The 26,729-nt window shown below is 40.0% G+C and overlaps 3 protein-coding genes across 4 annotated transcripts; 1 reads left to right on the top strand and 2 right to left on the bottom strand.

Annotated features, from left to right (window-relative positions):
- Positions 1 to 1,763: 1,763 nt before the first annotated feature.
- clic3 (chloride intracellular channel 3) lies at positions 1,764 to 8,273 on the bottom strand. Its single transcript, XM_084046050.1, has 7 exons — positions 8,124 to 8,273; positions 7,819 to 7,928; positions 5,473 to 5,582; positions 5,153 to 5,278; positions 4,902 to 5,008; positions 3,968 to 4,143; positions 1,764 to 2,689 (listed from the first exon to the last, which is right to left on the bottom strand). The coding sequence occupies exons 2-7, from the start codon at positions 7,852 to 7,854 to the stop codon at positions 2,525 to 2,527; spliced, it is 720 nt and encodes a 239-aa protein (XP_083902176.1). The 5' UTR covers positions 7,855 to 7,928; positions 8,124 to 8,273; the 3' UTR covers positions 1,764 to 2,524.
- A 2,943-nt stretch (positions 8,274 to 11,216) lies between these two features.
- Positions 11,217 to 16,060, top strand: fut7 (fucosyltransferase 7 (alpha (1,3) fucosyltransferase)). Of its 2 annotated transcripts, XM_084046795.1 has the most exons (3): positions 11,217 to 11,349; positions 13,873 to 14,951; positions 15,600 to 16,060. In XM_084046795.1, exons 2-3 carry the CDS (start codon positions 13,915 to 13,917, stop codon positions 15,796 to 15,798), a joined length of 1,236 nt encoding a protein of 411 aa, XP_083902921.1. In that variant the 5' UTR covers positions 11,217 to 11,349; positions 13,873 to 13,914; the 3' UTR covers positions 15,799 to 16,060. The 2 variants fall into 2 exon arrangements, with proteins under 2 accessions (XP_083902921.1, XP_083902922.1); XM_084046796.1 differs by lacking the exon at positions 15,600 to 16,060 and having other exon boundaries at positions 13,873 to 15,120.
- A 905-nt stretch (positions 16,061 to 16,965) lies between these two features.
- On the bottom strand, positions 16,966 to 20,144 carry pou5f3 (POU domain, class 5, transcription factor 3; the record flags this gene model as incomplete). Its single annotated transcript, XM_084047509.1, has 5 exons — positions 16,966 to 17,861; positions 17,977 to 18,141; positions 18,416 to 18,546; positions 19,163 to 19,274; positions 19,377 to 20,144. 5 exons carry the CDS (start codon positions 20,142 to 20,144, stop codon positions 17,598 to 17,600), a joined length of 1,440 nt encoding a protein of 479 aa, XP_083903635.1. The 3' UTR covers positions 16,966 to 17,597.
- Between the last annotated feature and the right edge of the window lie 6,585 nt (positions 20,145 to 26,729).

Raw genomic sequence — 26,729 nt, 5'->3', positions numbered from 1 at the left:
TACGGTACACCATTGTCAACCAATCATATGCGGCCAAAAGACAGCGGTGTCGAAGAGTTCCTGTTTACACTAGACCGCCCCCTTTTCTGCATGATAAGGAGTAGAGACTTTGTTTTCCCTTTTGCATTTATACGACTTGATGAACTATGAATGAACAGCTTAAGCAAATGGAACACAAAATCTGTGTTTCTTTACATAACAACGTATTTCAGGTATTCTCAAGCCTTCTTACCATTTCAAAACTGGTCAGCATTATATTCACCCATTCACACCATGGAGGAATACTCAAAACAACATGGCAATAATGAATAATCTGTTATGTTAACAGTGAATAAAAAAAAAGATACATATGCATAGAAATTGTGTATGTCCATTTTGAACACCCACTCTTCAAGGATATTACTTTTCACCACAGGGTGGCGCTGCAAGTTGACTAAACTGTTTAAAAGTTAAACCTTTAGCAGGAGGAGTCAGTGAATTGTCTAATGTTTAGTCGTGCACAGCACGGTCACATTAGCAGCCATTTTTGCCCTTCATAATCAGAAGGTGGGAATATAATTGCACATTGTAACTATAAGATGACTTTTTAGCCCCATGTGTTCAGTCACGTAGAATCGTTTTTTATGGCTTTCTTGTGAGCTCAATTCAACAAGGGTATTTTTTATTATTACACAATGAGAGAAGCAAAAGTTGTGGCCTGGCTTTGTGAGGCCAGACTCCAACCCCAGCCTTGTCAACACCCTATATGGACCAGATCAGTGACTTTAGCTGGACTACGACATAGGCCTGCTCCTAAAACTGCAAGATCTCTATCGTACTCTATCGTACTCTCTATCGTAGTCCCTGACCCTAGACACAATGGAGCTCTTCTGTGAATAATGGAACCATTATGTTCCTGTTTCTTTTGCTCCACTTTCACATTCGCTATATCCATAAAGTCATCAAGAGCAAAAGCCAAGAGGAATTGAAACAATCAAATGAACAGCTTTAAGGCCAAGCAGACATAATACAAATCCTCAGCATATTTATTATGCACATAATGCATGCATCCCAAAACTATGAGCTTTAAGTCAAATGAGTTTGCTTATGTGCCTTTAATGAGCAATCGAGACACTTATTCTAAGTAGTGTTGAATACAGATTAACAGATTAACATGATTAAAATTAGCCCTGCTTACAGCCTCACTGATAAATACGATATAAACTTACTTTACTTTTACAAAATGTATTGTACCTATTTGTACAATGAATCGTTTGTCCCAGATGTCATTCGTACTCAACAAACATATTCAAATAAAGTAGCTTAGTTTTCTTCTCAGTGATTAAAGCTTATTAGGAGTTTAAATCCATACAAATAAGGAACACTTTGTTAAAGCATAGGGGGCACTTTAAAATATGTTGATGATAACAAACCCACTCCATTTGGAGTATCTGTCTGGCATGACTTAATAAGTCATGGAGGCACATTTTATGAATGATTGCTTCTTTGCATTATTTGGATATATTGAAATGTGAACCATGATCTGACAGACTTATGCAAGCCTAGTTGTCACTCATGTAGGTCCGTAACCTGTACAGTTAAGAAAAACAAGTAATCCCTCTGACGATCCCTCCTTGTTGACTTTCACTTAATGAACCTCTAGTGGTCCATGCATTGATGTTATATTGAAGTTCTCTTTTTCTCTAATTCAGATTAAATTAGATTATTTGCAGCTAGCTACTGATTCTTTATACTTTTACTTATCAGATTAAGCACATTCAGTATTAGGACCATATCAAGACCATTTATTAGGCATACTGACTTAATAATGAGAGGCAAACATGTCTATCAGTACATGTTCAACAAAAATTATACAAGGCAAAAATATCAAAACATTATATAAGATTGGATGGTGTTTGACATCCAAAAGATATATTATTATTTGTTACTATGTTAAAGATGCAGACTCTCGATGAAAAATCATACAAAAGCAAAGCTGAGCAGATTAGTCTAAATCCTATTCCACAGGCTAGACTATATGCGTTGCCTTAATTCAATATAATTCAATATAATTCAATATAATATCATTTCATAACTAGCTTCCAAATCCTTCTTAAAACACTGAATAACACAAATCTGTTTCAAAGTGTATCTGATTTCTCAAAAAATCGGATAAATGATTAATAAGCAGTTACATACATAGGCTAAAGATTTACTTCATGCAATACATACATTCACATAGAGACATAAAACAAATATTTTCTGGAATTTCCATTACAGTGCTTCCTCTCTCTTTTACAGGGGTAGAATAAGAAATCCAGATACATTTGTTTGGGCAACATTTTAGCTGCATTTGTCAGCTAGATTATAACCCAATACACAAACACAAAAATGCTTAGAGACAGAGTTCATCAATCTCACAAACACAACAGAACATTTAAAACTCCTTCTCGTTATGTTAAACAATTTAACCATCCCTCTTCTCTCTATCTTTACCCTGTTTTTGTTCTCCCACTCGCTCCTCATTTTCCATCACTCTCTGGGTCTATTTGTTGAGGTACTTGGCCACAGAGTGGTAGGCCAGAAGGATCTCAGAGTCATTGGGGCAGGTGAAACGGAACTCGTCTTGCTCATATGCCTTCTTCAGGTAGCGAGTCAGACCAATCAGGGCCTCCGGAATGGCAAAGTCACGGTACTTCTTACACACCACCTGGAGGACAGGAGGACAAACATATTGGAAAAAATATCTGTATTTTATTTTATTTTATTGTTATTGTCTCCGCCAGGAGAGTTTGTTTTCACTTTCCGTCAGCCAAGCAAACATTGGTCGAGCCTCACGTAACACTTCACAATACGGTGAAATAGTGTGATCTGATTGCATGGCTAGTGACATATAACGGGCTATAAATACATGTGTCACTTTGAAAGAGTCTTTGCCTCTTTCAAAGTGAGGTAAGACAGGAATAATCACGAAATGGCTGAGAAATGGCGGATACTGTAACAATTGGATAGGACACTTACTGTACACAGACAGGACAGATAGGACACTTACACAGACAGGACGGATAGGACACTTACACAGACAGGACGGATAGGACACTTATACAGACAGGACGGATAGGACACTTATACAGACAGGACGGATAGGACACTTATACAGACAGGACGGATAGGACAGTTATACAGACGGATAGGACACTTGTGTCATGTTACTATGACACAGTAATATGTTCTATTTTTTGTAAGAATTAAAACATAAGAATTAGAACATTCCCAACATTATTGTTGTTATTGTCTCCGCCAGGAGACATTGTTTTCACTTTCCGCCAGGAGACATAACATTGGTCAAGCCTCACGTGACACGTGACAATACGGTGAAATAGTGTGATCTGATTGGCTAGTGACGTATAGCGGCCTATAAATACATGTGTCACTGAAAGAGTCTTAGCCTCTTTCAAAGTGAGGTAAGACAGGAATAATCACGAAATGGCTGAGAAATGGCGGATACTGTAACAATTGGATAGGACACTTACACAGACAAGACAGATAGGACACTTACACAGACAGGACGGATAGGACACTTACATAGACAGGAGTGATAGGACACTTACACAGACAGGACGGATAGGACACTTACATAGACAGGACGGATAGGACACTTATACAGACAGGACGGATAGGACACTTATACAGACAGGACGGATAGGACACTTATACAGACAGGACGGATAGGACACTTATACAGACAGGACGGATAGGACACTTATACAGACGGATAGGACACTTGTGTCATGTTACTATGACACAGTAACATGTTCTATTTTTTGTAAGAATCAGAACATTCCCAACATTCCCAACACAAGTCTGCTGGCGGAGACTTGTGCTCCGAGGAGCACTTTTTCTAGTTATTAATTGTTTTCCCAATACAATTTGATAATTTACAGTGGGAAAAATGGTCCCAGATGGCATAATGTGTTATATTGCTAACCTTCACTATGTTGATTTTAGGAAGCAGGTTACAGTCTGCCAAGGACAGGGAGTTTCCATCCAGATAGTGCCGTGTGGACTGGTTGGCATCTGGGTTCTGGTCCAGCTCATGCGGGAGAGGGTTCAGCAGGTATTGGTCCAACTTCATCAAGCTCTTGAGGAACTTCTTCTCTAGCACTGAATAACAAAAATGTACACAAAAGTGCATCCGACACAGATGTGAGTGAGGTTTTGTTTAGATTTTTATTGAACGTCAGAGTACAGTTATCAATGCATTTTGAAAGTTTAATAAGTCTGTTTATTTAAAAAATAATAATAATACAAAGCCTATAAACACAGTGGTCTAGTAATAATTATACATTCTGATCTCTTTATTCCATGAAATGTCTAATCCAACTCTAAAGCCATGAGCTGCACATTACCTTGCTAAATCTACAATGGCTGTAATTTAATTTGGAAAGTCAAAATAATTCAAAAACCTTTACCACTCAACAATAAACATCTATGTATGGGTTCACCTGGAAGGCACAAACATTTAACTCACAACCTCCAAGCAGCCAATCCACAATCTTTGTTCCTTACTCAAACCAGTGTCCATATTTCCAGCAAGAGCTGTTTTCACGTCTTTCCATACATTTCCAAGTAAAGTCACAAGTCCTTATTTCCTTTTCTGATTCGAGTGAGTCTACAGCTCTGCCCATCCCTATTTGAATATCCCGCCAGTTTGGCAGTTATCAGCCAGTTAAAAGGTTTAAGCCAAATAAACACTACAGAAAGGCAGAATTGTGTATAGTAGGCTAAACTATAGGCACGTGATATTGATACATTTTAAGTGGCATTGATCTATGAATAAGCTACTGATACTGGGTTTTTTGCTTTCAAGTCTGAAGTCTTAAAGCAGTTAGTCACACTAGAGGAGTCAAGATTAGCCTTACTGTCATTGAGCCCAGGATTGGGATTCTTGATGTATGCTGAGAATTTATGGAAGATGTCATCGCCCGCTCCATTGGACTCTTTGTATCGACAGGACATCTTTGGATACCTACCAGTGGAGAATTAACAGTTATATCCTGTGATGTGCATGTGGAAAATGTGTCTGTGTGCGTGCATGCGTGCGTGCGTGCGCACGTGCGCGTGCTCGCGTGCGTGCATGCATGCATGCATGCATGCGTGTGTAGAGTCTCACTGTGTCGGAGCCAGGGCCTCCTCCAGGAACTCCTCAATCTTGTTAGTGTCTGTGCGGACTTCTTCATCGTAGATGAGGAAGGGAGGCTGAGAACCTGGTGCCAGGTCTTTCAGGACCTCAGGAGCCCTATACAACAGAAACAAACTGTACAATGAATATATATATATATATATATATATATATATATATATATATATATATATATATATATATATATATATATATATATATATATATATATATTTTTTTTTTTTGGCCTGTAAGTGACATTTTCTGAAAGACCACAGTTTAAATGTGATACAAGAAAGATACCCACTCACCTCTTCATATCCACAGTGGTGAGGGTGAAGTTGGCTCCTTTCAACCAGAGAATCATGAAGAGTCTCTGGCAGAATGGACAATTTCCCACACTCTCGCCATCATCGCTGGCCTGGTGCAGGCATAAACACACACACACACACACACACACACACACACACACACACACACACACACACACACACACACACACACACACACACACACACACACACACACACACACACACACACACACACACACACACACACACACACACACACACAGGAAGAGGAAAAAGAATAATGCGTTCAATGTTCAAAGATATTTGCCATAATAGTAGCCTTGGTGTGACTTAATTGCTTTAATTTGGCCCATGATAAAGACAACAATGTTCAACCACATCGGTTCCCATGCATGGACAACAGTGGACAACAATTGCTATACCTATAGCTTTAGCCACTTAAAATATATAGGGTTTAAGTCAATAGCAAAAACAGTCAATTTGCAATGCGTTGTGAGCTTGTAGATCTGCTATTTTCCCCGCATGTTTACCGATTACGACATGCCCAGAATAGGTTTCATGTGGTTAATAATACAGGTTTAAATGTGAAAGTCATCCATGTCAGACCTTGTCAGTCATCAATGTAAGGGAAATATAGTTTGCAAACATACAATACTGGATCAAGACTAAATTAACTCCTTCACAGATAGGCCTGCGCTCATCTTCTCTGGCAATTTGAATTAGCTGTCAAATTATTTACTCAAGCATTTTAATTATATGATTATTTACACTAAAGCTGCAATCTGTATCTTTATGTCCTACCTGCAGCGATTCAAACCTTGGTCTCCTGCTTGACTTGGGAAGATATAGCACTTATAAGTATCAGGTTACTTGTCAACCAGTACAGGTGTCCTACCTGACACCAGGGTGTACCTTTCTCAATGGGAGACCACCTCTAACCCCTGCAGATGTGCTAATTATATATTGCGTTAACATACTCTACCACAGTGGTTCTCAACCTGTGGGTCCCCAAATGATGTTGGGGGGTCCCCAGATGATTAGCTTAATGTGCAACATTGTTTTCTCACTCAACATTATACAAACCAACATACAGTATAAGTGTATACAGGGTATCTGCACATTTCAAAAGTGACAATTTAAGGACTTTTTAACACCTCTGAAATGAATTTTTCATTGCGTCAAAAGTAATCAACAAACTATACTATAAGAAATGGTCAAACATTGGCAAAATTGTCAAATATTACCTAAGAAATAGCTGATCTACATGTATGCTCACAACAAGGCGTTGTGAGCATGTAGATCAGCTACTTTTAAATGTTTTATCTGTGGAACCGAGTCAAACTAAATTTACTGCCTCAACTCCTACAATTCCAAGTGCTTGTCAGGGTGGGGGTCCCCAGTTCACATATGATTATTTTGGGGGTTTGCGGCCTGAAAAGGTTGAGAACCAATGCTCTACCATACAGATTGGTTAAAATAATGTTTTATTCTTTATTATTAACATCTGGATTGCAGCTTTAAATAAAACATGTATTTGTATGCTGTGTATTAATACAGCATAAAGATGATGTATTCTCCACAATCCAATATTAGTGAGTCACTGGTATGCCAGGAAGTGCTTCTGCAATGGTATAAACAAAGCACATATCTACAAACTGGACAAGCCTCTTTTCAGTTTCTGCTACTGACCTAACATGGCCTTTTCACACTGATACTGTACTCAGTACAAGAAATGCAAGAAACTAGATTTTCAATACTCCTTGTTTTTCTATCAACAACAACAATTGTTTTATCCAATGTATGTCAACACCACACTTTAATTACAACAATTGCAACATTGTCTAGAAATAATTCTGTATGCTACTAATTATTAATCATAATCAACCCAACTTAGCCTTTATTATTAAATATGTAAATGCAAATGGAACTGAAATGTTAAAATCCCTTGGCGACAAAAGAGACAGTCAAAGAAATACAATGTTCACAAACAACATATATAGGAGACAATAGTATTAAATAAAGAAAAATATTGCGGGGCAGTGATGTGTCACTTCGACACATAGACCGGGCCAGGAGGTGAACCGATGACCTTCTGAATAACCAGAAAGCCTCTCTACCCACTAAGCTACAGCCACAATAATACTATGATTATGTAATACGGTACATTACAATATACTGTATAATAATAGTATGTGGTCTGTTTAGAATGTAGGATCGCTTACAATAAATCTTGCTTGCATTTTCGTCTAATAAATATATCAATCTCAAGATACATCTGTGGTGCAGTGTCTAAGCATTAAGTCCCATGTTAAGCACTCAAAATTATACTTATTGTAGTTCTTACCTTAATGAAGAGTTCAATCTTTGGCGCCTCTGCCATCACCCTCTCTCTCTCCCTCTCTCTCTGCCTCTCTGCTCAATCTCTCCTTTATATCTCACTCTTTTGCTCCAGATCTGTTGGTTACAGACAGTAACAGTGAGTTCAAACAGCAGTGCAAAAAAATCACTATTTAAGATCCTATGTAAGATAAGACTGTTAATTTGCCTCAAACATGTAAAGATTTAACCTCCACAGGTCAATTTTTTACACTGGTCAAATGAATCACTCAGCAATAAAAGTCACTGTGTGAATACATGTTCTCAACCCACCTGTATTCCTTTATCCTTGTGATTCACTCCCCCCTTTCTTCTCCGTCTTCCTCTCCTCTCCTCTGATCTCCAGTCTGTCTCTGCCTGTCTCCTACCACACCTGTCAAGCGGTGACAGTCAGCCACGCCCCCTCAGGACTTACCTGTCCGACTTGTAGAGCTGGATCTCTCCTCCTAGCCTCACAGCATTACATTCTCTTCACCTGCTTGTCATATTATCTCTATCAATGTCTTCATTGCTTTACCTATACGCCTCTGTCATGTCTCTCTGTTTACCAAGTCTACCCTTCCCTGATGACATAATACCTATCTCTGTTTATTAGATAGCTAAACAGAAAATCTCTCTCTCTCTCTCTCTCTCACACACACACACTCTCTCTCTCTCTCTCTCTCTCTCTCTCTCACACACACACACACACACACTCTCACTCTCACACTCTCTCTCTCTCTCTCTCTCTCTCTCTCTCTCTCTCTCTCTCTCTCTCTCTCTCTCTCTCTCTCTCTCTCTCTCTCTCTCTCTCATACCTGTTGATCAGCATTCATGACTAACTGAAACTGTTCTCATCTTATAGGTATTTCTCAAATGACATAAATGTTGGCTTCGTGAAAGAGGGAAGGGGGGGTACCTCAGGCATGCTGACATATACAAAAAGGTCACAATATGAGACAAGCAGCGAGAAAGTAAGATGTATGCACACCTACACACACACACACACACACACACACACACACACACACACACACACACACACACACACACACACACACACACACACACACACACACACACACACACACACACACACACACACACACACACACACACACACACAGTATGCACCAGTGGTGGAAGAAGTAGGCCTAGTGTTGGCGTCAAAATACAGTTAGCCACCATTTCAGGGTTTGTTTGTTTTTCCCCCAAAAATCAAACCTTTTCAGGGGGAAAAGCAGATCTACAAGCTCACAACGTTGACGGTTGTGGATCTTCTATTTTAACCAAATTTAAAATAGAGCTTAAGCGGTTAGCGTATGTTTTGTAATAATCTAAATCCGCAAAGTAAAGCTGTCAAATAATTATAGTGAGTAAAAAGTACAAATTTGCCTCTGAGATGTAGGCTATGAGGTATAAAGTATAACAAAGAAGAAGTACCATAATATTGTACATAAGTACTGTACTTGTGTAAAAAGTACTTTCCACACACATGCAGACAATGCCAACACAAACCTACACAGTCAAAATAATTGCATGAGAAAATGAAATATAGATGGAGAGGAATCAGGATGTAGGCTAAATGAGGGAGTGTGACTTATCTGTGAATCTATAAATTACAATCAGCAAGAAATTTAACATCAAAGTCATCCTGTACATCGTATCTGTGAGGAATAAATGATAAATCATCTTTTGGTATACTGGTAAGGTAAATATTGTATGAACAATTGCATTGGTTAACTGGCCATTTTACAGCACACTGCACACTCCCATCTAGTGGTCATTCTGGACAAAGATTTAACACAGCTCTGAAACAGATAAACAAACATACTTATTTATGTATTATTACAAATGTATTGCTTTTCTTTTTTTCTATATTTATTTATTGAAAATAAAATGCTATGCATTGCAGTAAAAAATAATTGTAAATATATATTTTTTGAAAAATACTTACGGGCATCTACACTTATTTTCTCATTCACTTGCTGGTTGTTGGCTTCACACATTGCTCCTGCTCTGCCCAAAAAACATACACTACTGAATCTAGGAGCAGCCCTAAAACACTCAGTTGACCTGCTGATTACTAACTGACTGTGTTTGTGTGAGGGCTACAATTGGAGCCTGTAGTTCCTCATATGGGCAGTGGTTGGAGCCAATGGGTTGGAATTTAGGAGGCTTCTAGCTATCGCCTAATCTCTCAAGAACAGATTCTGAGGAGGCACGAACAGCAGAGGTCGCTGTTTTTCCTTTTCAGTTGTACTCTGGGTTCCGAGATTGGCTATCACCATGCCCTTCAACCCTATATCCCCAATACTGAGATACTGTAAGCAGCATCCAAGAACAAAATATTGACCACACAAGAATTTTATTTGACTAGAGGAAATCTGTAACATGCCATCATTGCCTACCTACGATGATGACAATAACTGCAAATGGGTAAATTTAACTCTGAGGTTGTAAAAATGAACTCACTCTCAAGACTACAAGATACAGAAACTATAAGAAAATCCGAACACCCACAGTTCCTGTTTAACTACTTGGTGCAGAGAGGGAAACGGGGAGACTGTAAAAAAAAAGGCCTTTCACTGCAGAATGAAGCAATGACATCCTGTTTAACATCCTGTTTTATTTTTTATATTTTACAATGAGAGAGAGGACCAAGTTTCCATTGGTTTAAGTGGTTAAAACCACTTAAACCCTAAGAATAGAAAATAATTAATAGAAAATAATCAATTACTTGAATAAGTCTGCAAACAAACAAAGTAGGCTACTTATATTCGTCATTTATCTAGAATCAAGAATTTTTCTCATGAGATACTTTTGAAAGCAACACTGCTTCTCCACGCTTACCTCATTCTCACATCATTAATTATATGACACTAAATGTCATTTCAAGTAATTTCAAATATATTTGTATTTAAGAAACAGCGAAGATAGCAGATCTGCTGCATGCTCACAACTCATCATGAGTGGTTGATGCCATTTTTCTCAAAATGAGTCAGAACGCCCCACCTTGCTGATAACATCACACATTGTCATTAATAAATTCACACCCAGCTGTTGCATATTTGTTACTGAAAGATATATGAATACATAGGCAACTGATTTGATTTAAACTTCCCTCTTCTTAGTCAACATAATCTTCTTAACTATTACTATTCCCATACTAAGTAGTCTGGGTCCTGTAAATGCATTGCAATTCATGAACATGTGGTAGGGTTCTGAAACATGGGACACTCTAGGCTACCACTACTTCCTCAATATCAAGCATCAATTGGCAAGGGAGAGAGAGAGAGAGAGAGAGAGAGAGAGAGAGAGAGAGAGAGAGAGAGAGAGAGAGAGAGAGAGAGAGAGAGAGAGATCTCATAACACACCCAACCATCTCTCATATACTGTGGCAACTTTCTTTCAATCATGTTCAATTGATCACCATTTTTGTAAGAGACCTAGCTGGTGTGCCAGCGGTTGCTGCTTCTGTGATGACTGCAGGGACATCATAGATTAGCTTGCTCATCAGGTTAGTGGAGCTTGGAGTTTTGATTTTTCTTTCTTTTGGGTGTTGACTGTGTGTTACCATGTGTTTTGACTTTGTGGTCAGGAGAGAGTGTAGCTAGGATGTGTTCTTTACACACAGATAATATGTTATTATTTCACACTGCAGGATCAAAATAAGAAGCAATCATTTAATGATGTCTTCAAGTACTGATACTCTGGTATTCTGGTATTCTTCTGAATATAAAACTGAGGCACAAGCAGATAAAAAGTCACAAAGTGATCATTGTACTTTCAAAAGTGACCATTGTACATTATTGCTGCTGTAGCCTACGCTCAGTACAGCAGCAATTTACAATATAAACGTACAGATAAAAGTCCCACTTTTATCTTTTGCATAACGCCATAAATCTTTGACCACATCCTGTTCCAAATGACTCAGTATAACAGTCACAGTGTTTGAGACCCCTCAAATAGGAGACTTGATAGTTGTTACTTTTTGTTTTGTTTCAATTATATTACAATAATTGATTTTATGTGTACTATAATTATTATAGAATGCACAAAATATCATTAAACAATAACAATAAAAAATAGAGACATGATCACACCAGTGATGCCAAATCGGTGTGAGAAAGTGAGTTTGTTGAAAGAGATTCATTCATTCAACTTGTAATCTATGATAAAGGGCAAAATCTCTCTCAATTCAGTTCAATTCAAAGGGCTTTATTGGCTTGAAAAAACATACGTTTACATTGCCAAAGCAAAAGTGGAACAATCCAATCAAAACAAAATAATGTATGTACAATTAAAAGGAAATATAACGGATGTGCACACAGACTTCTTATTGTTTTCTGTCTCTTATCTGTCCTGTGGATTATGAGGAATATACTGCAATTTAATTTCCAAGGTGCATGTGCATGTTTGTATTATGTTTACTCGCATGGGCATCCTGTTTTTGCTTAGTTAGCTTTACATGGGTACATCATTAATGCATGAAGTCTGTTATTTTGTGGGTGTTCAGGTGGGGTGGGAGCGGGCAGTTTCAGGAGATATTTTTTTAAAGATATTTTTGGGGCTTTTATGCCTTTATTTGGACTAGACAGTAGGCTGACAGGAAATGGGGAGAGAGATTGGGGGAGACATACAGCAAAGGTCGTCAGGAACGGGAGTCGAACCCACAACACGCTGTCATGCTGGATTACCAGTTTAAGTGGTATGCGCCTGGACCGCTAGGCCAGCTGACGCCCATCAGGAGAGCTATGTATAGTATGCATAGATGTACTTATTGTATTGTTTTGTGTATTTTACTGTCTGTATTTTTGTCATAAGGACCCTCTCGAAAACGAGATGACACATCTCAAGGGGTTATCCTTCTAATAACGGTACTATACAATACATACTGTATATGTGCACACAGAGCTGTTACATTGCAACTGAAGGAAATCTAACTTACAAAACCATAGAAATTGTGCATTTGCTGTCAGAAATAGTTAGCTTATATATCCACAAAGGAAATGTTAGTTTGACATAAGCTTTTGCAAAGTTGTGCACAAATAGAAGCTGTTTTTCAAAAGTGTTAAATTGCTCTGTTTGTATGTACAGTGTTTCTTCAATTTACAATTTAGACATTTAGCAGACGCTCTTCAGCGATTTACAGTAAGCAAGGACAACACAACGTAATACATCAAATGCATAGAAATTGTAAACTAGGATTGTAAAGGATTGTAATCTAGGATTACAAATAGGTAAACCAAGAACCTATCATCAGTCTAAAGTATTTTCTTTTCTTTCTTTTTCCTTTATTTATTCAGGGAAACCCATTGAGAGCAAGCAACGAATGTTGCTGCTGTGTTTGCACATTTGCACATTTGCACGCACGCACGCACACACGCACGCACGCACACACACACACACACACACACACACACACATTTTAAATATTTATTCATGTCCACATAAACAGAAGTACAAGAATGCCTTGTAAGGACATGAACACTGCCAGTGCAGTCAGATAATGGGAAAACAGCCAGTTACAAAGTGCATATAAGGCAGAACATTGTTACATACAATAATGTTGGCATACTTGTCAAACACAGCAGACAACAATCATGGGCAAAGGAAACAACGCCTCCTCCAAATTGAGCGACTTCCTATAATAGCTGATATTGAGCAGTACCTTGCTAATTGTTTAGCCCTCCTTTTGGAGAGGCCGGCCATTTGAAGGCCCCCTCAAACCAACTTGTGCATGTGCCCTAGGCTACCAGATATAAAAACCAAAAGTTTACATCTTTAGCCTAGCTGAGAGATGGTCTGCTCTAGCTAATGATATTTTAGCACTTTGGTTAGTGAGGCTTCCTCTAAGCTGCAGTCAAAAGTACATAACACCTCCCTATGGTTTTCATTAACAACAATGACATCAGTGGGTGTTAGCTGAAATGTTTGAGAACACAAAATCATCATTACACAGGCTAAACACGCTCGGCTTCACAGTATAATGCTTATACAGCATGATGGAACCTAATTCCATTTATTTTTCTTTTGACAGGGCTCATGTTGACACTAGACTAAGGTGAAGATAATCACTTCAATGAGGAGACACTTTCTCTATATTCTTTTCACCTCTTCTGTCATTTGCCTTGTTGGATGGCAGTGGGGATCTCAGGCCTTGACAACCATAAACCTCATTACCTCCACTGATCTTGGCAACACAACTACTATCCTGCTGTGGCACTGGCCTTTCGGCACCTCTTACAACCTAACAGGTGATGTGTGCTGGGACCGCTATCACGTCCCACGCTGTCGACTAGTGGACCAGCGTTCTCTGAACTCGACAGCAGATGTGGTGGTCTTCCACAACAGAGAATTGCAACAGAGGCGCCAAAAGCTGCCCCATGATCTACCACGGCCACAGGGTCAGAGGTGGGTCTGGATGTCCCTGGAGTCCCCAGAAAACAATGGGAACCTGCGCTCTTATGCCAACGTCTTCAACTTGACCATGTCCTACAGGAGAGATGCTGATATTAAAATCCCTTATGGGGAGCTGCTCTCGACAGAGCCTGGCAGTGAAGAACATGGAACTGAAGGCAGTGCAGTGAATAAAAGCAATTTGGTCTGTTGGGTGGTTAAGAACTATCAACACCGCCACAGGAGGAGCCAAGTCTACATAGAGCTGAATACCATAGTTCCTGTGAGAGTGTACGGGAAATGGAAAAAGGAGCCGCTGTCTTCCCAAGCCCTCCTACCCACCATCTCTCACTGCTATTTCTATCTGGCCTTTGAGAACTCACTCTCCAAAGATTACATCACTGAGAAGCTGTGGAGGAACGCGTACCAGGGAGGCGCTGTGCCTGTTGTTCTCGGACCTTCTCTGGAGGATTACAAGGCTGTGGCCCCGCCAAACTCCTTCATCCATGTTGATGAGTTTGCATCAATAGAGGACTTGGGGAATCATCTGAAACAGCTGGCAGATGACAAGAAAAGCTATGCTGACTATTTTGCTTGGAAACAAAAGTGGAAGGTGAAGCTTTACACCGACTGGAGAGAGAGGTTGTGTAGAATCTGCTCACAGTATGATAAGTTACCTCAACAGAAGGTTTACTCTGACCTTGAAGCCTGGGTTAATGGGTAGAAATAATGTGAACTTCCCTTAGCAAAAAGCAGTTTATTAAAGTAGTAGTAGAGTACTATAAGTATACTTCTTTTATACTAAAAATGAGATAGTATACTTTATGTTTACTTTTATATACTCAACAGATATATATACTTAAAACTAGTATACTTAAGTATACTTGGCTTATACTGAAAAGTGTAAAGACAAGTCTAAGTATACTAATTAGACTACCAAGTACTACAATTCTAAGACTTATATACTTATACTTCCTGAGACTAGTATACTTAAGTATACTTGTCTTATACTGAAAAGTATAAAGAGAAGTCTAAGGCTTATACTTATACTTCCTGAGACTAGTATACTTAAGTATAACTACAAGTAAACTAGTAGTTTACTGAGGATATACTTAAAAGTGTACTTCAATGAACTTAGTACACTCATCTATATACTGCTAGTGTACTAGTTATACACTTCTAGCCCATGGGGGCATAATTTTCAATACTTTAACTCTATGGTAACACTAAACCCTCATGCTCACAAGTACTTATCCATCTTTTGGGCAAGATCGTTATGTAACGTCATTTTGAGTTACATAAACATTGCTGTTGACCTGTTGAATTACACATACTGTCATATGCTTGCTTTAGAGTAGACACTTATAGACGGGAAACTGTACACTACCACCAGATGGTTTTCTCCAAATTGGGCGACCCAAGTGACAAGTGGTTAGGGTGCATACCACATGGGCTCCAATGGCTGGCGGTTCGATTCCCAGCCGGCCAAACCATTTGCTACATGTCACTCCCCTGCCCTCTCTCCGTGCTTCATGTCTCTCTCTACTGTAGGCTACTTATTAAATAAATCCCATCCAGGAAACACCCATCACAGGACTGAACACTTCTTGCCATGAACTAAGTGAATGAAAGCCGATATTACAAGATGATACTGTATCAAAGATGTAAAGAGTGGTTCTCCTTTCCTTGATTTCTGTATCCAAGTATCCCCTTTACCTGATATTTTGCTTTGAAAACTGCAGGAGAAAACCATAGCTATGAATCATAAGCCACCTTTTGAAGAATATAACATTACAAATAAGATTTGAAATGAGTGGCTATTTTTCCAAAATAAAACTACTGTATAACAGTAAATAAGCATCACTAAAAACAAGGGTGCTGGTCAAGTTTTATTTAATTTAAAACTTTACAATTCAGCAGGTTAACGTAGTCTGTCTACCACCTGTAGTACATCCAGGTGCCACCAGGGGTACACGTTCCCCCATCTGAGAAACACTTTTCTAAGGTTTTGAGAACTCCTCATCAGGAATGAGAACCTCTTTAATTCATAAACGGTTGCTATAATCAGTAAAATGGGAGGCCATACATGTTTACAGCATAATGGAATCATTTCTAGTTGCATTGTCAGCAGTAAGGGAAACAGTGCAATTGTGATTTCTAAGTGTATGAACCCTATACTGTTACAAGACGGTCATTCTTGAGAGGAAGCAATGTCATTGTGAAACAAATTGCTTACTCTTATTTCCGGTTGTGGTGAACTAACTTCCATGTTTACAAGAAACAAGCATTCAAAATCAGCATCTGTAGCAGCATAGTTTGTAAATTGGTTATATACATACAGTATACTATATAAACAAATACATTTCAATGGAAAATATATTTTTTATTCAAAGGCTAGGCAGCAGGTAACATTAACTCAAGTTAGATACAGTACATCAGATGTGCTACCCATTTACTCAAGCTGCAATCAGCTGTTGTGTGACTCATTTCAAGTATGTCGCTTCAACAGTCTTTTGTGCAAAACAGATTTTCCATTCATTCATCTTTTCACTTAAAAAATGTTTCAGGATGACAATTCACCTCCCAGTGAAGTTCTAGAGATACAATCTCAATATAACTATATGATCTCAACATGGACATGAAAAGGCTTTCCAATGATGTAAACAACCATCAAAAACAAAACTAGCTCTGCATAGATAGAGGAACAGCAGCATTATTTAAGGCCCACAAAAATGAAAAATTTGTATAAACCTACTTTGTGCAAAAGCATTACATAATGGTCAAACCCTGAAATAATTTACTTATGGCAGTCTTTGGTGTTGGGACAGTGTAGTTTATAGTTGAACATGGAGCAAATAAAAAACATTGTCATGACAAGTCCTGGTACTGAATGAACAGTTACAATGTCGACAGGCTCATCTCTCCTTGTTTTAGTTTAAGGAAACCAATGTGTTGCCGATTGGTTGAAATGTTCTGATGGTTTAGCCAAGTAAGATGGATGTGCATTTGGCCCTCTGCAAAGAACAATTCTTTTCCATGGTACATGTATGCCTGTAGAACCCAAGATTCTTTGGCAGGAGGCATATGCACCAAGTCAGAAATGTTAAAAGGGGGGGCTATAAAATAGTCTTTGAATGATCCCCATCTTTAAAAAAAAATGCACCACCAAGTCAAAAAATGTAAAAGGGGGCTATGAAATAGTCTTTGAATGATCCCCATCTTAAAAAAGAAAAAAGGGAAAACTAACATCCAGCCCATGGCCGAGGGATGACTAGGCTGCGAGTGAAAGTCTTTAGCTTCAGTGTTGGGGAGGCAGTCTTGACATGGTTCGGTTGAGTGGGGCTGGTAGCGACTACAAAAGCATATTTATCCAGTCAGGTGACCAACCAGCCCAGGGTGCAGGGCCTGCTTGAAGACATCTGGCCGGTGGAGAGCAGGCATGTATACAGTCGGATGGGCTCCAGGGTAGCCAGCTGTAGCATAGCCTTGAAGTTGCCCGGGAATAGGGGAAGGGGGCATGTTCATCTGAGGGGGACTCTGCTCATAGTAATGGTCTTCAGACTCCTCGTCCATAGGCAGAGCAAGGCGCTTACCCTTCTGCCTGCGGTTGCAGAACCAAACTCGTACAACCTGCAAAAAATATATAAATAATAAGTTACACATAAAGGTGTGTCTAGGCACCTTTGGTGCATACCAGTCAAATACAGAATTATGTTAACTGTGAGGAGGAGTGCACATGTCTTACATCTCTCTCCAAGCCCAGGTCATCAGCAATATGTGTAATCTCCCCCGTGTTAGGTTTGGGACACTTGATAAAATAGGACTCCAGAGCAGAACGCACTGTCCCCTCTAAGCTGGTCCGTCTCTTCCTCTTCCTGGTGTCAACAAATACTCGCTGAACCTTGTACATCTGACAAAAAGCAGAGTGAGAATGTCAGTGTCTAATCCAACAGGAAGCAGCAAACAAGTTCAGACAGTCTGCATGCTACAGTGACACAACATTTTGGTGTAGAGGGGAAAACGGAGGGGACCAAGTATAGACCCCAGTCAACAAATTATATAGGATTTAACTAAGAATTTTACAGTGATAGTGGTGACTTGAAAGAACAAGCCTATGCGATAAACAGTACATTTGTCTCATAAGACTAAAAAGTGAGTAGAGTTCATGCGAGTGGAAGACTTACATCCTGTGGGTTTTCAGAGGTCTCTGCTTCATTTAGCCATCTCTGGAGAAGAGGCTTCAGCTTGCACATGTTCTTGAAGCTCAGCTGGAGAGCCTCAAAACGACAGATGGTGGTCTGACTGAACATCTTACCTGCGCACAAAAGACAAAAATAAACATACAGGAAATAAATACATCCCTGGTTTAAACTGCTAGAAGAGTACCGTCATACAGGCTCAGCTCTAAATGGTCTAGCTCCTAAAGACATCTGACATGCGCCTCCTAGCCAAGCCTAGTAAAAGTTAAATATATATTTCTGGCTAGGTTGTACTGTGAATTTTCAAAACTAATGAATGACCTGAGGTCAGTGGAAACTGTCCTTCAGACGTATCTTTCTGTTCTTAGAGATTTGATAGTTAGAATGTGTGTGCGCCTTATGTGTGTATGCCTGGTAAGTCCATGTGGGCCTAAGTATAAGTTGTGTGTGTGTGTGTGTGTGTGTGTGTGTGTGTGTGTGTGTGTGTGTGTGTGTGTGTGTGTGTGTGTGTGTTGCATTGGGCCGGTTTTGAAAAGCTCTCTAAATGGATGGGTGATTACTGGTCACTAATGCTACTTCCGTTGTTGTATAAGGGAGTTTGGGCTATAAAAAAAATAATTTAGTCGACTAGCAATGACTACTCAATTTGACAATTCAGTCAAGTCCTTCACACATATAACTACCAAGTGTATTCCAAGTCATACAACAATGTACAAAAAAAAAAAAACTTACCATAAAGGTTACCCAGGGCAAGGCCAACATCAGCTTGGGTGAATCCTAAGGTGATGCGTTTGTGTTTCAGTTCCTTGGCAAACAACTCTAGTTCCTCCGTGGAAAGATTTTCCTATAGAAAGAGATTACATTGAGATAAATATTATGTCCATTACAAGACACGTTTAAATACGCTCTGCTTAAAATTGCTTAAAACTAAAGAGTATTTTCTAACCTCCTCCTCGGAATCGCTGCATGCTCCACTGGACGACCCGCTGCTTCTCGTAGAGCCCGGGTTCTGCTGCGTCTGCGGCGCGGAGACAGGCTGGCTTGTACCGCTGAAGAACACGTTCCCTGGCACCCCGTTACTGGGAGGCGACGGGGACAGAGACGGGGACGACGCCGAGGAAGTAGACGGGTTGGGGTTACTATTGGCGGTGGGTGGCGTGGTGATGTGGGCCAGGCCGGGCCAAAAGGATGGATTCCAAGGGGTCGAGTAGTAGACCCCGGCGTGCGCCATGGCGGCCTGCGGCGTTGGATATTGTTGAATCTTTACCTCTGAGTAATCGTCACCGGTGTCCTTCTCGGTCTTGATCTCGGGCATTTTGATCTGTTCCCTGGTCTCGGCTATGGGGGGGCTGATGTTCGTGGGCTGGGCGGCCGCTGTCACGCCGGGCACTTGTCCAGCGTAGGCCTCTGGTGCGGCGAAGGGATACCAGTGCTTGGGATGGCCATAGTCTCCAGCCTGCAGGTTGTAATCGCCACTGACCGGTGGGAAGGGGAAAAATGCTTGAGTCGTGGATGCTGCCATTCCATTATAGGCCGTTTTGTTGAAGAAAAGACTCGGGTCTTGTAGGACGCCGTGGGTCAGTTGGATGGATCCTGCGCTCATCACGCCTTCCGGGCCTAAAACCTGATGGGCGTACGGGTGATTGCCCCCCCGGCTGAAGTCATATGGCCGGCTGTTACAATCTGAAATCGGGCTGTTAGATCTTTCAGACATTTTACAAAATTTCAAGTAGGCGGCGGCCTTTTAGTAGTAAAATGAAGGAAAACTAGCGTCGAATTTAGAGTTATGTCCGTTCATCCACCAAACATTGCCAACCCAAAATAAAAGTAGTCCTACATAAAAGGTCAAAAGGTGTCCAAAATCAAGGTGATCGCAGTGTCTCTCAAAAGGATTGCAAGGTCTCCGTCTTGATAAAGTCAGCGAATGTAATCCACTTGTTGCTAAATGTCCACCAACAATCTTTAGGGTAGAGTTCAGTTCAGTTCAGCACCTCGCCGACAGACACCTTCAAGCTCAAACACTCATTTGCTTTGCACCATTGGCTCCACAAACATGTTTCCTTAACCAAGAGGATTGGTTTGGGTCATCTGATCTCTTCACCCATTGGTCACCAGAGACAATTACGCACAGCTGAGGGTGAAGTTGTGAATGACCTTGATACTTGCCAATGGTAGGCGTGGTTTCAAATTCCCCTGAACCAGTTTCACTGGCACTGACTCTTATACCTCTATGCACTGACTGCTCTACATTTTCTTCACATTGGTGCAATGGTGGAAAAAGTACTCAAATGTTTTACTTAAGTAAAAGTATCAATACAGCAATGTAGAAATACTCTGTTACAAGTAAAAGTCAGGAATTAAAATGGATTTGAGTAAAGGTACATAAGTATTGGTATCAAAATGTACTTAAAGTAGGCCTACCAAAAGTAGAAAGTATAGGCTACTCATTATGTAGAGTGTTCCACTTCATTACTTGTAGATCGGCAATTTTCAAATAGCCGAAATGTATAGAGAGCTGGAGTGGTTAATGTATGTTTTGTAATAATAATCAACATCTATAAAGTAAATAGTCTAAAGTTGACAAATAATTGTAGTGGAGTAGAAGTAGATAATATTTGCCGCTCTGAGATGTAGTGGAGTAGAAGTAAAAGTAGGCTACTGAACATTGGAAATACCACAGCAAAGTCAAAATTGTACTTAAGTAGGCTACAGTAGCCTACTTGAGTAGCCTACATGTAGGCATACTTATTAGTTACATTACACCACTGCACTTATGCAATGCAAAATCATCACCCATATTAGCCTAATATCATGTTATCCCAAGCGTACCCGAAAATAGTAGGTTATTTACATTGCTAAACTTCTGTAAATACATAATAAACCAACAGCTCGTCTCAACCATCAGTCATTATGCACAGTTTGTTTAAATTATTCACCCTCAGAGAGATATCTTTGATATTAACATTTCTGAGTGAGGTCTCAATACTAAATCCATTTCCATTACTAACACTTCCATTAGTGACATAAAAAGTGACTTACCAGTGCCCAAAGAGGTAAAGGTAGCCTACAGAGTTAGATGATTAAAAATGTTTAAACAACTACAACAAAAACGTATAAGGCCAAATAGTCTGCATGTTTTAAAACTTTGTGTGTTCGTGTGCCTGGAATATATATGTGCCTTATCGTTGCAGTTGCCACAAATATCTTGTTTTCAAAATATTCAACACGTATTTAGGCAGGCAAATGAGTACACATTAACATATTTCACTTCATTTACTTCAACAATCTATGTACAAGTAACTGCGGGGCTGGGTCATGTTGATGTCAGAGTGTCATAATTAGGTGATGTTTAGGTGATGTTTACCAGTGGGAGGTTGTGAACAGATAAAGGAGTTACTAAAGTGTTTTCAAATTGGTGTCAGTAGTTTTTCGGGGAATAAAAGGGCAATGTGTCAAGTTATTATGGATGAGGGGCATTTAGAGACTGAGTTGAAAATTAATTGTGTTCAAATCAAACAAACAAAACAAAGGATCACAGTGGTCCTTTATTGTGTTTTAACCTTTTTACAGGTTGGCTATGTAGCCTACATATGTTCATATATGCATTTTTCCTCAATAAAAACGTCAATCAATCAGTCAATCAAACCATGGGTGAAAAGCAATTTGGAATTTTATTACCCCCCCCCCATCAGCTAGGAGGGCTGCATTCAGTGTTGTGATTTTTACTGAAAAGTCGGCTGTTTTGGATTTAGAACCACTTAAATGGATAACAACGTGGAGGAAATGTATAAAACAGCCACCAGCATGCAGGTAAAACCCCTGCCATTCCCCCTTGATCGGTGACTATTGAAATGGCAGTGTTGCCATATTTTGTGAGAGAAATAAGCAACCAAGTCTAGGGAAAAAAATCCCAAAAGAAGCAACTTGGGTCACATGCCACAACCTATGCGTCGGATATTTGAAAATAGCCAATCTTGTAGATCTGCTATTTTCAAAATAAAATGTGGAATATTAAGTATATATATATATATTTTAACATTCTAACAACACAAATGCTCGCCTGGGCACACAACATTTTCATGACAATATTTGAGAACCACTTTTTTTTTTAAATGTGTGAAGCAAGCCTAAATAAGCAAGTAAACTTTAGAAAAAAGCGCAAAAAACGCAACTACCGACTTTGGACCAAAGAAGCCCAAAGTCACTTATAATAAGCCGACATGGCAACACTGGTAGATGGCCGTCGGACCGATAGGCCTACAGATGCGCTCCCCCAGTGCGAGTCGTTGGCTGCAGATTGTGGCAGGAAGACGCACTGCGGGGGAGGGAGAGGGGGTGCCATTGTGCGACTTGGCCCCGGGACACCCCGCGGATCTCAGACCCCGAGTAGCGATGGTCGACCATTAGCTCCCTTTCAGACTCGAACAATACGTCTCAACTCTTTGATACCGCCCACACCCCAACACCCACCCACCCCCTGTTCTGACACAAACACTACTGGGCTGCAGTTTCACTCAAGAAGCTAGAGATGGTTCAGTGAAGGACTTGTCTGATGGCTTCAAATACTTTAGATCAGTGTGTGTGTGTGTGTGTGTGTGTGTGTGTGTGTGTGTGTGTGTGTGTGTGTGTGTGTGTGTGTGTGTGTGTGTGCGTGCGTGCGTGCGTGCGTGCGTGCGTGTGTGTGTGTGTGCTCTTGCGTGTGCGTGTGTGCTCTTGCGTGTGCGTGTGTGCGCGCGTGTGTGTGTGTGTGTGTGTGTGTGTGTGTGTGTGTGTGTGTGTGTGTGTGTGTGGGGGGGGGGGGGGGGTAATTACTAATAATTTGTCCATCTTTTAATTATTATCAGGGATCATTGTAAAATTGTGGCAAGTAGACTGACATAGCCTAAATCATGCCCAAGTTTCTGAAACTCAACCCTGAATTTTGTAGACCCTCATCTGGTCGTAAGAATATTCCTCTAATTAAGGGTGGTGAGCTTCTGTGCTTTGAGAACTAGATGACACAGGCAGTATCACACTACAAGTTATGAAGTTTATTAAACATGTTATGTACATCAAGCTTAAAATGTAATTACAGTTGTTAGTATCTGGATGGTAATGAAAGACTGACAATCATAGCGTGTGTATTATTGTTATTGTATTGTTATTTTTGTGTTGTACCTATGACTGCAAAGTTGAAATGTTACTCTGTTTATTATTTGTTTTTAGTTTGTTTTTATGTAACACTCGCTTTGGCATGTTTCCCCGTACCAATATCAAGCCACTTTGAATTGAAATTGAATTGAAGTAATGATGTTTATTTTATAGTGACGCTGTACGTCAAGACAGTCCCTACTACAAGTATACTATGTGATCTCTTTTCTGATTCCATTAGGTATAGGATCAGGACATCTTTAAGAGGTCCATGGGGGCCCATCAGTGGCTTTAGAAGACATCAAACCACAACTATGCTGTCATTGTCCTGGGCCATGGACTTGGGATAGGAATTGTCATGCAAAACACAAGCAGTGAGATTATTCCAGGGTTTCAGAGGGTAAAAGAGGCAGGAGAGCACAGGGTACTTGGGGAGTCCAAAGGAGGGGGGGGGCAGAATGAAGATCCTGAAGACCTGAATAGCCTGGTACAGTAGCCTATGGAGGAGCTGGATGGGGGGTTTCCAGGGATTTAGCTGAAATGCACCCAGATGTCTCAGATCTCATCTTTTTAGTTAAGTTGCTTCTTCAAGGCTGACGTGAAAAATCAATTTTCTGCTTAGACTCAGAGTAAGCACAGTAGTTTCACAAATGCGTGAAAGTGAAAAAATAAAGTCCCTGACGGGGTTGATTGACATCTCCATTGACACAATGAATTAACGTATATTTGTGCATAATTTGTCAAAAGGCTTAAAACACAATGAAGCTTGCAAGCTTTCGATATCAATTAGTGTTGTGGTCAAGCAATTCCATTGAATGAGGACCTCGCCTGGTCTTACCACACCACCAACATTGTGCTTGAAAAACATTGACATATCCTCCATAGGCTGTGAATAATTTGACATGCCTACCCCTCACATCCTGACCAACTGCTGCAACATGTTCACCATGCACCGCATGGCAGCAATAATATAATAATATAATCAGGATATTTACTGAGGTGATTGAAATCATCAGGGACCCCAGCCTGCCACCTCAACTACTGTTCTTTCTACCACTGTCTGGCAAACACTATAGAAGCATATACTTACTGACAGACACAAAGACTGTGATAGTTTCCACCAAAAAGTAATAAAACTGTTAAAACCAGGGCATCAACTTTACACACACTTCCTTTTTTAAATGCACGACATGGGACAAACACATTACCAGCAACAAATACTATACTATTCTGCACATTTCATGAATATAATATGATTTGTGTCATTAATATTCTTCTGAGTTTAGAGGGGGAACTATTGAACCAAAATGAAATGTATTACTATATTGACTTGTCAACAGCAGCCCTGTGATATCAATACCACCTCTCCTGTGACCTTCCCCCACAATCAAGTCTGATGGCTTTTTGATTTTCTCCTAATGTAATGGTCTGCATTCACACATACCATCACCGACCCTCCACCCACCACATGTCTTCATCTGCTGGCCAATGGCTGCCTTCCTTCAACTGTGGACCAGCACAAAGGCTCATAGTGACCCTTGGCATACAGCTCAATAGGGACTGTTAAGGTGACCATTCCATCCCCTCCCCAACACACACACACACACACACACACACACACACACACACACACACACACACACCCTCATCCCCAAACACCAAGTTTCTGGGTGCAGTCGTTCACATCATGTGAGACAAACAGGAGCCTACCTATTTTGTAATCATACTAAAACATAAAAAAGGTGATATTTACTTGCAACTCATAAAATGTGTCCACAACCCATAAATAGGTCCCGAACCCTTGTTTGGAAAACACTGCACTATTATTATATAGCCCTGCCTGGTATATACCCTGTACGTGGTTTCTATTTCTTGAACTTTTCATCTGCCACTGGCATACATATGGCCTACAAGAGACTAAACGTTTTCATTCAATACATGGGATGATTCAGTAATGCTTTACCGTAAAAATAATACAAAATTATAATGCCACTGATTGAGGCCAGCTTGTACTGTACTGTTTATTGTACTGTACGTTTTGTTAGAGAAACTCTACTGTTTAGTCGTTGAAGTGTTGATCTATTCCATAACCCTTTACTCCAATCTTTATCTGCCCCACTGACACAAGTTCTGTTACAGAATACCCTTGACTCTAATTCTCTAATTCTGTTCCACTGGTCCCTTATCTATGTTAGTAGGTCATATAATTTGAAGACATAATATTTCTTTTCATTGTTGCACAGTTTTTCATGTAGCCTTGATACTAAAAGTAGACCTCAGGGGAAGAAAAGACGATTTCCACTTCTGGTAAAAATATTTAATTTCAATGCTTGGGTCTGCATGTACAAATATAATTGATATAAAAAAGTGAACCCTTTCACTCTTTGTATGTACATGTTTGGAAGAAAATGGGATGATATTAGTGATGTTTAAAGTCAATGAGTCCATAAACAGAGTAGTGGTCATTCAAGTGCTAAGAATTCACTTTTACACTGTACCTCCTCCTATGACAGGAAACATACACACAGGAAGCAGAATTAATCATCAAAACCACTTTCCCCATGATTCAAACATGTCACAATGAAACCATGTAAGAGACATCATCAGATACTTAATTTCCATATAATTCATAAAGTGTATATGGGCAAATTTTCTACACCAGTGGTTACCTTTGTCGATGTCAAAGCCTGTGTAGTGAACTATTTATCAAACTATATCCTATTTGTTTTCATATCTCTTTTTTTCCCCCAATGCAGTCAGTCACTGTGTATTCTAGTCCCTTTATCACTGCTGCTCCTAAGGAGAGCACAGACAATCATGCGTCTCCTCTGATATGCGTGATGTCACGGCAGTTTCTTTCACCTTTTCACCACAGTAAAGGAGTTTCACCACAATGACGTAACGCATGTGGAGGTACACGCTACTCTTCCTAGCACCAACCATACCCTGTGGTTAACCTGTTGGAGTTGCAAGTGCAGTGACAGACAGGGATCACCCTCCACGAACACGGCCAATTGTGTTCGTATGGATGCCCAGCCAAGCCAGAGGCACCACAGAGGATTCTAACCATAGTCTACTACACGGTGGTAGGAAGGAACTTTACCCCTACACCCCCCGAGTGCCCAGATCAGATCACAGACTGATTTCATTAATTTGCATATGTGGAATG

This window comes from Gymnoscopelus microlampas, assembly GCF_963454915.1.
Source record: "Gymnoscopelus microlampas genome assembly, chromosome: 21".
Lineage (NCBI taxonomy): Eukaryota > Metazoa > Chordata > Actinopteri > Myctophiformes > Myctophidae > Gymnoscopelus > Gymnoscopelus microlampas.
Note: the sequence above shows the minus strand (reverse complement) of the source record. Positions and strands in the feature narration are given on the sequence as shown.